The 13,607-nt window shown below is 44.7% G+C and overlaps 1 protein-coding gene across 1 annotated transcript in view; it reads right to left on the bottom strand.

The window, feature by feature from the left end:
- Window positions 1-13,607, bottom strand: part of INCENP (inner centromere protein) — a 60,614-nt gene that overhangs the window by 25,110 nt on the left and 21,897 nt on the right. Inside the window, exons 4-9 of the mRNA XM_085861126.1 lie at window positions 9,784-10,796; window positions 9,473-9,539; window positions 8,819-8,969; window positions 8,323-8,442; window positions 1,754-1,863; window positions 875-968 (exon numbers count right to left, since the gene is read on the bottom strand). Of these exons, the coding sequence (XP_085717252.1) occupies window positions 875-968; window positions 1,754-1,863; window positions 8,323-8,442; window positions 8,819-8,969; window positions 9,473-9,539; window positions 9,784-10,796 (1,555 nt within the window). The remainder of the gene's footprint in view (window positions 1-874; window positions 969-1,753; window positions 1,864-8,322; window positions 8,443-8,818; window positions 8,970-9,472; window positions 9,540-9,783; window positions 10,797-13,607) is intronic.

The following is a 13,607-nucleotide window of genomic DNA, read 5'->3' as shown; positions in this document are numbered from 1 at the left end:
ACGTTAGTTAGCAAAACTGTCAGTCAGAACATTGGAGGTGTTAATTCCTCCCTGACACTGTCACAATGCATTGCTGCAGATGGTACTTCTGGGGTCATTAATATTAATGAGCCGTTTTGTGCTTATTATTTGAACTACCCAGCTGTTCCTAGACCGTGTGTCCTTTTCTCCTGACAAGGTGGATAGCTTGCTGTCAAACAGACACAGATTCTGCAACCGGTCCAGACGGCATCAACCCACTTGTCCTGAAAACCTGCTCTGCTGCTCTTGCTCACCCTCTCTCTGTTCCATTCACCCTCTCATTTGCTCAAGGTCATCTGCTTGGAAATCAGTGAACATTACCGCTCTGCATAAAAAAGGTGTAAAAACAGATCCCTGCAACTACAGACCAATCAGCCTGCTCCCAATCATCAACAAGGTTATGGAATCCATCATCGCAGTTCACATAAAATCATTCCTTTTCTCCAACAGCCTCATCTCAGATCACAAATTTCGATTGAAATTTGCACATACGATGAGGATTGAAAGGGACGGATCAAACTTAACTGGTCAGTGCGTGCTCGTTATTGATTGGATAATTTTGCATATGTCAGTGAGTGCGGATCAACGTTGAATTGCTCAACCAATCGGTAAACGTCCTGGGCAATGATTTCTGCAGTGCGTTTTGAATCAACAATAATACAATACATTTCATAAAATACCGCACTTTGCAATTATTTTTCTTTGATGCAATTCAAAGTCTTAAACCATCGATAAGTCGATTCTGAGTCCACGTCAAGGCTCAGACTTCCAGGAAAGAAAGTATGGACTTGTACGCTGAAAAATACGTTAATTTAAAAGGCAAGTCATGGGAGTGATGCGAGCAAAAACTCACAATCTTCAACTCCATTTTCCTCTTCTTTTGAGCGCTCAACATCTCTAGCTTCACTCGAGCTTCGGCAGCTTTTCGAGACCGTTCCTCTTGTTTCCTGGAAAAGAGAAGACCAATGCGAATCACCCAAACAATCTTTAAATGTATTTTTCAAAGGTCATGTTTCTTTTCAAAAAATATTATATTGTCGTTCATGGTGAGTGGCTTTGTTTAATGCCATATTTAAGTCACCCTCAAATTGGCGTTGTGACCTCAATATTCAATCAACTCATCCAGACTATGTGAACGAAGTTGTTCTAAAGTTGTTTAAAACAAATCTGACCGGTATCCGCTCCTCCTCCAGTGATGAGAAATGTTCTTCTAAACATCGTTTGTGTCTTACAGTGCCATCGGTGTCCGAACACAGAGTGACTCGGAAAGCTGATGAAATAGAATTAGACAATTCAAGTCTTTCCTAAACTCGCTGACATCCATTAACTAATTTGTGCGGAGAATGGAGGGAAGCATACGGATAAATTCTAACTGCATGCTGAAGGGACTTTTGTGGCCACTTTGTAGATGCAAGATAAATCTCCATCATGAGCTGGGGATTACTTTGCTTACATTGATGTCTTTCCTCCAAATTCACACCATATGTCCAGGTCCTTTCCCCATGACATAATGCCCGAAGACTGAATTTCCCTCCAAATATTGCAAGTGGAGATGCTTGGGTAAATAATAAAATAGGGTTCCCATGTAATGGTATTGAAGTGTAATTTAGCTAGAAAAAGAAAATACAAAACCTCATGAGCATTACATCGTACAGTTTGTGCAGACACCCTCACGAAGCAATTGGCTGTATTTGCTGGAGCAATACTGGTGAGTGCAGGTGCGGTTACATACCGTTTTTGTTCTTGAAGGCGCTCCTTGCGCTGTGCCATCACACGCTTGCACCTTTCCTCCTGCAACATTTGTTTCTGTTGCAGGTACTCAACTCGCTCCTTCTCTCGTTGCTGTGACACACACACACCATCTTTGTAAGCTATCACAAAGCCCTTCGGCCTCCCGTTTGCCGAGGTGAGGCTCGCGATGGCTTCAAAAAATTGAACTACAATAACAATACGACACTGAGACAGCAATGGACACACGTCGCCCAAAGTCACACGTGTTAAGCACCGGTCCTGGTTTTCTTCACGTATGGTTGTGCAGTGCTCTGCTGCTCATGAGACTCACTGCTTAGGATAGTTCCGGTTTGTCTTGTTCAACTCGTCTATTACCTGCACTGTTAAACATTTTGTTTGTCTGTTACCGTGTCTCCTTACGCATTGTGCATCCGGTATTGTATTTCGTGGCTGTACATCCGTGTAGGTATTGTGCATCCGTGGCTGGAGTGTGCGTGCAGGTACAAGCCACATGCACAAGTCTTTGGTTCCACCGAGTGCTCTGGACTTTTTCTGTAAAAAAAACAGCCCTTCTTTTCCCCTCCCTCTCCGTATTTTACTTACGTGTCCACCTCCGCTTCATAATAATAAAAACACTTTTACCACCCCCCCCCATTCCCAACACCACATGCCATTTACCACAATGTGCCCCTTCATTCATTCTGTCTTTTTCACATCTTTCATCCTTATTCCTGGGCTCAGGCGATATATCGGAATAATTTTTTCATATCGATATACTGATATTGGAAATTAGAATATTTTGGTATGAAATAAATAAATAAACCTGTATATCCACAAAAAAAAAATCATAATAAATTGGTACGTCACCAACAAATCGAAGAAAGGTGTTTACAATCCTTATATACATGATATCCAATCAATATCAGAAAAAAAAGATAACTCCAACTTCTTCACTCGTAAAATAATAATCTGCAAAAGACGGCTTCAAATTTTCTTTCGATCACAGACCACACACAAAAATCAGTGTACGTGACGACGGTGACTGTAATTCCTGCCTTAGTGCCTTGTGTTGCATGCATCCCTCCCTCGCTGCCGCCATAACTGACAAATCACACAAAGTATCCATGATTGCGGTGTTCGCAATGACCAATATACTGATATGACCCTTAAAGGGCGGAGGAGCTCCTTGTGAGCCAACGGCTATCCATATCCAGTGCCCAACTATGTCTGCGGACGTCCTCCTGCAGTTGGGTTACTTTATTTATTAGGAGGTTGGTGGCAGGATTTGCACTCCAGCCACCGTAAAACCCTTCATTCCGCAAAAACACAAAAACGCAAAAAAACCTGAAAACTCACTCCGTGGGAGTACCTCCTGCGCAACTTCCCTTCGCAGGGCAGCTCACCGGATAATGGGATTGGGGCAAAGCCTTCGGGACCCCCACTCTTTGATGAAAGGAGGGAAACCACGGAGTAACATCCCTGGGTCAGATTGCGGGAGAGTGTGTCGGAGTGGTGCTGAGGTGTCGTCCACCAGACGGCGGTCTCCTTGGGTTAACCTGAGGCGGTCCCTTCGGGTGGGTGCCTGGAATGTCCTATCCCTAAGAGAGGATGATCACCTGTCTCTGTTATCATATGAGCTCAAGCGTTTGGACATCGGTATTGCAGCTCTCTCTGAGGTTCGGAGACCGGATTGCGGCGAGATAATGGTGGGTGGTTACACCTACTATTGGTCTGGTCGCTCTGATGGTTACCATACCCAAGGAGTTGCTGTAGCTGTGTCCAATAAGCTGACCCCAATGATAATTGAGGTAACACCGGTCAACGAGCGTATTATGAGATTAAGGATTCGTCACTCCTCAGGTGTCATTTCCCTGGTCTCTGTTTATGCTCCGACTGAGGCGAGTGATCTCACCGTGAAAGACACATTCTACGCCACGCTCGAATCTGTGGTTGATCAGTGCCCCAGACGAGATACACTTCTAGTCTTGGGGGATTTCAATGCATCGACTGGAACTGATAGGGATGGTTATGAGACATGTGTTGGTCCCCATGGGTCGGAACTATGAACCAGAATAGCACTAAGTTCCTTGACTTTGCAAGACGTCATGGACTTAGGGTGGCTGGTTCATGGTTTCAGCGCCCACAAGCTCATCGCTGGACTTGGTATTCCAATGCTGGCGGTGTGGCAAAGGAGATTGACCATGTCCTCGTTGAAGGATGATCCAGAACTGCAGGGTCTACCGGAGTGCTCAGTTCCTCAATACTGACCACCGGCTTGTTGTAGCATCTCTAAAGCTGCACCTTAAATCCTGGAGAATGGTACCATCCCAGCCGAGGCTGGATGTTGGCAAGCTCAAGGATGAGAGAGTAGCTGAGGAGTTTGTGAAAAGGCTGAGTGGACATTTGGGGTGTCTGTGTGCTTTGGGGGGTCCTGAAGAGTTGTGGAGTGCCTTCAAGACCACCGTCCTTGATGTTGCCGGTGGATGTCTTGGAGCTCACCGCAGGGCAAAGAAGAATTTTGTCTCTCAAGGGACACTGGATACCATTGACCAGAGTCGCAGGGCCAGGCTGAATGGCAGAGCTGAGCTGTTCAGGGAGCTGAGGCGTAAAACTGTACGTGCACTGAGGGTGGACAAGGAGGCCTATGTGCGAGGAATCTGTGAGGGGGTTGAGCATCACCTGTGGACAGGTGATTCGCGTCCCGCTTACAGGGGAAATTCGCGCATTGCGTTCATCCAAGCCCATCCCTCGGAGCACTGCAGTTCGAGCAGAGAGTGGTAGGCTCTTGACAGAGGAGTCTGAAGTGAAGGCCCGCTGGGCCGGTTACTTTGAGCGGTTGTACCAGGCTGATCCCCCAGCTGTCGAGTTGGACGTCAAGGGTGTTACAATCCATGTTGCTGACCCTCCTATCAACTCTGATCCACCTTCGCTTGTGGAAACACGGGCTGCGGTGAACCGGTTGAAACGGGGCAAAGCTCCAGGGATCTATGGCATCCATGCTGAACTTCTCAAGGCTGGTGGAAATGCTGCACTCGTGTCGTTGCATGCAGTTTTGTGCTCTGCCTGGAACACAGGCATCATCCCAACTGATTGGAAGAGGGGCCTTGTTGTCCCTCTCTGGAAAGGGAAGGGTGATCGCCAAGACTGCAACAACTAACGAGGGGTGACGCTGCTCTCAGTGCCGGGCAAGGTCTTTGCTCGGATAATTCTTGATAGGGTTCGCCACCATCTGCCAAAGCACCAGCGTCCAGAGCAGTCAGGCTTTACACCAAAGAGGTCAACGATTGACCGTATCCTTGCACTTCGTGTCCTCACCGAACGCAGACGAGAGTTTCGGCGGGGGCTGCTTGCAGCCTATATTGATCTCTGTAAAGCGTTTGATTCAGTGAATCGGGATGCCCTCTGGAGGATTCTTGGTCTTCGTGGGGTGCCACCAAAACTGATCGATCTGATGTCTGAACTCTACTCTGGTACTGAGAGTGCTGTGAAGTGTGGTGGTACCATCTCTGACTTATTTCCCATTGTTACTGGCATTCGTCAGGGGTGTGTACTGGCCCCCATACTTTTCAGCACTTGTATGGACTGGATTTTAGGGAGGATGTCGGAAAGATCAAGCTGCGGTGCATCGTTTGGGAATATCAAGATCTCGGACCTTAACTTCGCAGATGATGCAGTCATCTTTGTGGAGACTTTAGATATCCTTTTGGGGGACCTCGAGTTGCTGAATGAGGAGTCGGAGCCGCTGGGATTACGGGTTTCTTCGGTCAAAACTAAGATCCAGGATTTCAATGACATCTTGGATGCTGCTGTCCTGTCTGTGTCTGTTTGTGGTGAGGATGTTGAGGTCGTGGAGAGATTCACTTACCTTGGCAGTGATATTCATGTCTCTGCTGGCTGTGAGTCAGAGGTCAATAGACGTCCGAGTCGGGCCTGGGGAGTCATGGATTCACTGGATCATGGGGTGTGGCGCTGCCGGTACCTGTGCGGAAGGACGAAAGTCCGAGTCTTCAGGTCCTTGGTGCTTCCAGTCTTGCTCTCTGGATGCGAGACTTGGACTCTGACCAAGGATCTGAGACGGAGACTTAATTCCTTTGGTACCAGGTCTCTTCGGAGAATCCTTGGCTATCGCTGGTCGGATTTTGTGTCCAACGAGCGGTTGCTGAGAGAGACTCGGATGAGATTTGTTACCTGCATAGTCCGTGAGCGTCAGTTGCGGCTGTATGGACATGTGGCTCGTTTTCCTGCTCACCAGATTCTCTCAGCGAGGGAGTCTCGTGAGTGTAGGAGGCCAATAGGCCGACCACGTGCCTCATGGTTGCAGCAGGTTGACCATCATCTCAAGGAGATGGGGATGGGCCTGGCATCTGCCTGGAGGAAGGCCAGACGGAGGCCCCTGGAGTACCAGCGGAAAGTGGACGCAGCGACGCGCTGTTCTGGCACATGCTCCCATACCTGACCTGAATGATCAAGGGTAATCATCCTTCTTGTCTTGGTTTATATGCAAAGTAAACCTGTAAAAGTTCTTGCACTTGAAGCGAGGAAGCTCATTATTTGTTTACAAAAAAACAAAAAACAACACAAAACCTCAGAGCGAACTAAATTCAGAATTGTTTATACAAGCTTGTTCATAAAATTATGCGTTATCATCAATAAATAAGGCTTGCATACTGATCTCAATGAAACTTTGTCGGACTCCAATGTTGAATCGAGTGACTGCAATAAGTGCCGCAACATGAGAAAATGTTTCGTTTCTCTTCATTGCACAAGTGCTCAGTGCGATTGATGTCGCCCGTGTGTTTTATCCCCCTCTTACGCAACGGTGTAATCCGTGTGCTTACACAATCTCCTGACAATTGGAATGAGTGCAACAAAAAAAACAACAACATGAGAGGACTGCGAAGTGTTGACAAATTATTACTCCACTCTTCATTCGTTGACACTCATGTTATCCATTGTCTGATCTCGCTTTAACCTTTAAAACAAAAAAACAAAACGCTTGCAAGCTGAAGTTGAAAATAACCATTCTCGTGATGAGGACAAAAAGAACGGTCAGTGGCAACGAATGGACTTTTCAGATATAAAGTCTGCAAGGCCTTGGTTTAAGGCAACCGATTCCAGTGCGACCAACCTTCGACATCACATAAAGCAGCATCACCCCGTCCGGCACGCTGTCCTGACAGCCAAGTCAGGTGCTCGTGCCGAGTTACCGTTGACAGGACGTCCTGCGCAATCTCAAGAGCGATACTGTGCGATGGCAATATTTACTGAGCGAGCTACCTGAGCACTCGCCTGCGACCGACAATGAATGGCTATCGACTATTCTGTTTAGAAACAACCCTGCAAGAATAAAGTAAATCAAGGACAAAAACTGAACCCCTTTTTCTTCTCTTTATCAACCAAATTCACCATTGTACGAAAAATAAAATGGCCATAATTTGTAAAGATCAAGTGCATGATTTATGCTGTGAATTGACGTGTGTCAATGATGTGTACGACGTACGTGAGTACGTAATGGTTTGGAACCTTCGTTAGAAAAAAAAAGAACAAAAAAACCTTGATATCGATATATGAGCCCACCGATAGTGGAGGGGGGGGGGGAGGAACCCCCCAAAACCCGATACCAACAGACATAACTTATTCACAATTCATGTCCCCATATTCAGACTGTCACAGCACACTCGCTCTCGCTGCAGGGTAATAATCAATGGCGCATCCCGCCTCTGTGCGTTCCTATTGGTTGGCTCCCAAACCCGGAATGGCGACACAGCTCCGCATTTCTACATGCCTTCGACAGCTCGCGTCCACCCTTGCTTTGATGCACGTGTTCACGTCGCCAAGCTCAGGATTCAGAAATACCTTGGTTTGCAATGAATGCAAGCACACTGCCGTGAACCACTCTGTACCTGCTTCCTTGTACCCTCTCTGCCCATGTTCCCCTGTTCCCTCACAGTATGTACCACACAGATCCGTGGTTGGAGGTTGCTGTTATGGACATTGTGCACTTGTCAAGAAACATTACTTTCGCAGGATGTTTCAAACTTCTCTGCATCTCTACGTAGCTCTTCTCACTTCCATTATGAGAGGCCTGTCACCGCTCGGCAGTGGTTTCCTCGTTTTCATCAAAACTCCATCCCCACAGCCCTCGCTTTGTACGAGCCCCTCCGAACCTCATGGAATGCATGCCCACCCACCCCCCCTTTAATACATACAAGTCTATGGGAAATTAGACCACACTTAACATCGTGTCCTCCTGGAACACATCTACAACGCTAAGTGAGGTATTACTGTACTTGATAGAGATTTAGAGCCGATTCGCATTACAGGGCGATGTTCTGGGAATATCCTACATGTGCTTCCCTTTGGTTAAGCACATGCTCAAATCCCCCTGGTGCCAAACAAAAGATGACCACCTGTAAAACGGACAGTTCAGTTTGTTCAATATTAGTGCCCCCTTTCATCCAGGGGTTTCAACGATCGACTCGATCATACTCATCTGGACAAAACAAAGAACAAAGAGGCGTCAAAACGAATGAACCCAACAAAGAGAAAACGTCAAACATGGATACGTACTTTAGGGTCGATTCGCTGTGGTCTGGTGTCTTTGATGAACGAGTATGGCGTGCTCGATACGGGTTGTGGAGTCGACGAAGGACATCCCTTCGGACGCTGATGTGTGATGGCCAGTACCAACTGCATCCAAAAGTCAAACAGTTTTACGCAACAATTCCAATCCTTCACAAACAGCTCAGGTTTTCATCAACGGGGACCAAATGAAATCTCGTGTGTGCCTTATAACTTCATCCATGGACAACGGAATAAGTCAACAATCCACAACCACTCTCAAGCAAAACGACGATTCAAAGCAGCAATTCCATTAAATTAGAGATTCGGCTGTATTTATTACAGATGAGCGCAACACCGGTGCGAAAAAAACAATGCGGCAAACTTCATCCTGTCACGGTGCAGATTGTCTGCATTCTTTCAATGGCATCTGAAGGATCACCCGAAAACAAATGCTGCAAAGCTCAGGCCCAGCAAGGTTGCCGTGGGAGTTGGGGTGACTTACCTTATTTGTCGAGAAAAGCGGTGACTCTTGTATTTTGGAGGGAGGAAGGTTTTTCATTTTACCCCCATTCTTTCCATCTGACTTCCAGCTCTGCTGCAAGGCTTTCTGATAGTTTGCCTTTCTTTGAAGAACACTGGGCACTTTTGCCTTTCTGTGATGAAGAAGAAGAAACTTATTTAATACTTGTAGGCTGCCCCTGGATATCCCAAGCACTGACGAAAAATTTGGTGGAGGTCGGTAAAACCGTTTTCTATTCCATAAAGAACAGACATACATATCCACAGATATTGCCATTTATATATATTACTAAAACTCTCATTATGTATGTATGTATGTTCCCGAAATACAGCCATAACGGTACACGATAGCGCAAAAATTTTCGGCCCACCTTACTCACCATTCTCCTGCGGTGTGCAGTATCAAGTTTCGTTCAAATCGGGCAACAAAAAAATTATTTAAAAATAAATTCCCGATTCAGTGAAGTACTCTTCGGAAGAATTTGATCAATGCAAACAACCTCAGCGGTATAGTTCGCTGGAGCTATCTTTTTTTTTTAATGTTTTTTAATCAACCGCTGTCACAACGGGTTCACGGGTCGTCTAATATCTTATATAGTGGAGTGCGATAACAGAAGCCGGTAAAACGTGCCACAACCTCAGTGAGCGAGTCACGTTCAGCGGCTCGTCGGGGGGCGTGAACTCATTCACAGCAGGTCCTTGAGCTGTCGGGAATGCAGAAAAACAACTCGTCTAACACATCGTAGTCACACCTCTGTGGAGCTGTGCTGCATCACTCGAGTCAAAATGATCTTTTCAAAGTGACAAAGCCTTTTCAAAAATAGAACATTGTACAGCAAGAAAGATTAACAACAAAAAAAACAAAAAACAATTCAGCATGTGAAAAAGTGTGCGGGTGCCATGATTCTGTGAGGTTGAAGAATACCAACAAAGTCATAAATATCTCACCACTGGGCTGGACACAGCTCTCCAGGTTCTGCTGCCCAGGTATCCGCAACACATTGACCCGGGTTGCCAGAGAGGAGCAGGCCGCCAGGCTGCGATTGACCAGGCGTGACGATCGGCGGCAGACAGACAGCCGGGCATTGGAGCCCTCTACCTGGGGCAATCCAGCAACAGTCTCGGTTTCTTTTGGAATCTCGAGTTCTGCAAGAACTTCGCTCTCTTCACCATCTGACTCGGCCTCCACACTCCTGAGATCAACTTTTTCCTTCTCTGTCTCTCCCTCATGAGAACATTTTGCCTCTTTGGTAATGTTATCTACATTCCTGCATTCAGCTTCTCCTGCCGCAACGGTTGCAGCACATTCACCCTTAGCGCCGCCACCGCCTCCTCCGTTCGACCCACTCTCCTCACCATTCATCCCACATAATTGCTCAGTGGTCCGTCCGTTGGACTCTGTACTTTTCACTCTGTCTTTAATTTCATCCACCTTCCAATTATTCATCCAGTCCATTACTCGCTCTTCCACTCTGTCGTCTTTAGAAAATACAGGTTGAACCTCAGTGGAGCAGACATCTCTGACCTTTGCTTTATTATTCTCGATTAGAGAACTTTCACTCACGTGTTCAGGATCCGATTTGGGTATATTTGCATGAGATGCATTGCAGGCAATGTCTTTCTCTTTAGAAATGACAGGAGCAACAATTGCGGTGTCCTCTGCCTCGGCCAAGCTTTGTTTCTTCTTTTTTGGGGGGGATGCGTGTTGTTTTCCCCTTGTCTGCTGAATTACTGCTCGACTCCTTTTTCTTTTGCTTCTCGAAGCTTGCTTCCTCTCACCAATGGCAACCGTCTCATTGAAGGTGATGGATGCGTGTTCTTCGCCATCTGTTCCGGGGTTAACGACCACTTGCTCACTGCGCAGTGCCAAACGAGTGATCATCTTGTGATCCTGCAGCGATGTGTCTGCCTGTGTGGTTCCTCCATCATTGGAACCATTTAACTGAATGTTGCAGTTGCTGCTGATCACGAAGATGGGGAGAGAGTGGGGTGGATAGGTTTGGGGGGGGGGGCAGACAAGAATGGAGAGAAGGTTATAATTGGTACAAACGTAAATGGCCATGTAGGACAAGAAATGGGTGGATGTAAATTGGTACATGGAGGATATGGATATTAATATGGCAGGTGAAATGAAGATGGGAAGAGGATTCTTGAGATTCCCCAGAGCCTTGAGATATTTCTTGTGAATACGGGGTCAAGAAAGAAGGAGGAACATCTGTTAACCTACAAAGGTTGAGATAATGGCAGCCAGATTGATTATCTCTTGGTAAGACAGAGTGACAAGAAGCAGGTTATGAATTACAAGGTTATATTGGGCGAAGCAGGGATTGGCCAACATAGGTTCTAAGTAATGGGCATGAGGGAGAGAAATAAAGAGACAAAGGGTGAGTATGAGAAGGGGGAAGATTAAAATGTGGAATTTGACAGGAAAGATGCTTCAAAGAGGAAGTCCAGAGAAAGCAAAGGAAGTTAAACGAGGATGGAGGACGACAAGGAATATGGAAGAATGTGAAAGAAAACCTTATCAAAGTGGCTGAAAAGACGAAGGGGAGAACGAATTGAGGAAAATGCAAGGTAAAGGAGCCACGGTGATGGAATGAGTGATTAAAAGGCAAAACATGGCAGATAGAAAGGGAAAACTACAGAACCAAAATAAAGACCAATGACTGCACCATAGTCCTGAGAAGGAAGACAGACATAACAATACACACACGGATATATTATGTGCTGGTAAGTACTTACAAAAGCTATTTTATTTGAAGTTAGATAACCTTAACTTATAAGCAATTAACTGATTTCCCAACTGCCCGGATCATCGGCTGGGCACAGAATTTCATTGAGGTTTCGATCCTTTCAGCCTCGAACCTCTCCAAACGGCGGATCCACATCAGTGGATTACTCAACATCAATGGACCTACAACCCAAAGTTGTGTCCAGACAGTCAGTCAACACAACAATGCAATATCCTTATTCAAACTTATTTCATTATTACTTTTATGTAAAGTATTACGACATATTAATAACTCTAATCTTGTATCACTTTATATGATACTATATGAAGTGATAAACAATTTACCTTGCAGACATGTCCATGACACAGCACCTCCATCTCACCATCGACTCAAACTATCATTCAAATATTCAAACTGTCATTAACAACCGATTTTAACATGCTGCACTACTTATCCACGCAACTACCAATAAATTATTTTAATGCTTATTTCTAATGTATTTATTAAATAATATCTTTGTTATATTTTTATCGCAATACCTCCATTATTTAATACCATCTATAAATATATATTCAATAATATTAATTAAATAATTTATCTCATTAAATGATTAATTCATTATTATTATATCAAATGCAATGCAGTGGGAAGTTGTTGACATGAAAATCAACCAAACTTAAATAAAAGGTGACGATGGAGTCTAAAGACCTTTTCACACAACACCTGATCAAACAATCACCAAATATCCTTTGTTTATCATGATGGAAAAAACTTTCTCAGTACGTTCCACAAAATCATCGTTCACTGAACAAATTCCTGTGAATCTAAGTATCAGATGAAAATACATTGTAACCCATTTTGATTTGTACATTGCAACAAGGAAAGGTGTACAAGATTACAGGGAAACTGAAATCATCAACTTTATGATTTACACTTGTACTGAAACTATTCTGTCCAACTCTCACCAACACATCCAGATATGCAGCAACTGTACAATCATTATCACTCCTGTTTACAATCAGACTATCTGGATCAATCTTGTGAAGCTGCCTATCAAAAAAATTATAGTTAACCACACAAATATCATCGATATAACGACATGTATGAGATAATATTTTAGCTAATCCTAATTTTTTTTCTCCTTCCTCAATTTCTGCAAAAATGAAAATTCACAGAAAGTAAGAAAAATATACACGAGTAGGGGGCTGTAATTCCTACCCATGGGAATACCCTGAACCTGTTGAAACATTATCCCACAAAAAGACACAAAAGTATAAAATAAAATACTAGAACGGGTACTCAGTAGAGTGCATACCTTCGCCAACGCTACATTTCCCCCCTCCCCCCCCCCCCCAGCAACCGTTGATTGTGAGGGTATTTAATCCCATACCACATCTGCCATCTCATCTGTGTTATGATGGCTTAAAAACATTAAATTTCCTGCTGTTTGACACTGATTCACGTACATTGTACAATTTCTGTATGAACTCCCTGACCTTTTTGGGTGTCGGTGTCAAGTCAATCTGATGACAACTGGTCACATTATAAGAAATTATTTTCTGGCATTTTAGGGGCATTTAGCACACACGAGTTTCTGTTTTTCTAAATAAGTTATTTATTGTGAACAAACAAACATTCATTGTACAAAAATGACGATTTTGACCTTTTCATGACCTCGACCTTGACCTTTGTACTCGTAATTTTGTAATTGGTATTAGAGTGTGGGGAAAAGAACGGTCAACATTTTGGTGTTGGTTTCATGCAAATCGGATAAGAATTGACCGTGTTATGACTAAAACCGCACATTTTGCAATGTCGTGACCCCCCTGACCTTTGACTCCCAACCGCTAATAAGGGTTATTACGTCATTGTGTCACGTCACATATCACAAGATGGGGCATTGAATTCTGAACATTTTGGCATTAGTTGCATGCAAATTGGATACAAATTGACCACGCTATGGTAAAAAGACGATTTTGGCCTTTTCATGACCTTGACCTTGACCTTTGACCCGATCGCTCCCAAAATCTAATCAAATGG

Source organism: Eptatretus burgeri, chromosome 17 (assembly GCF_056783735.1).
Source record: "Eptatretus burgeri isolate ZD-2024b chromosome 17, Ebu_testis_v1, whole genome shotgun sequence".
Lineage (NCBI taxonomy): Eukaryota > Metazoa > Chordata > Myxini > Myxiniformes > Myxinidae > Eptatretus > Eptatretus burgeri.
This window is presented reverse-complemented; position numbering and strand designations above follow the sequence as displayed.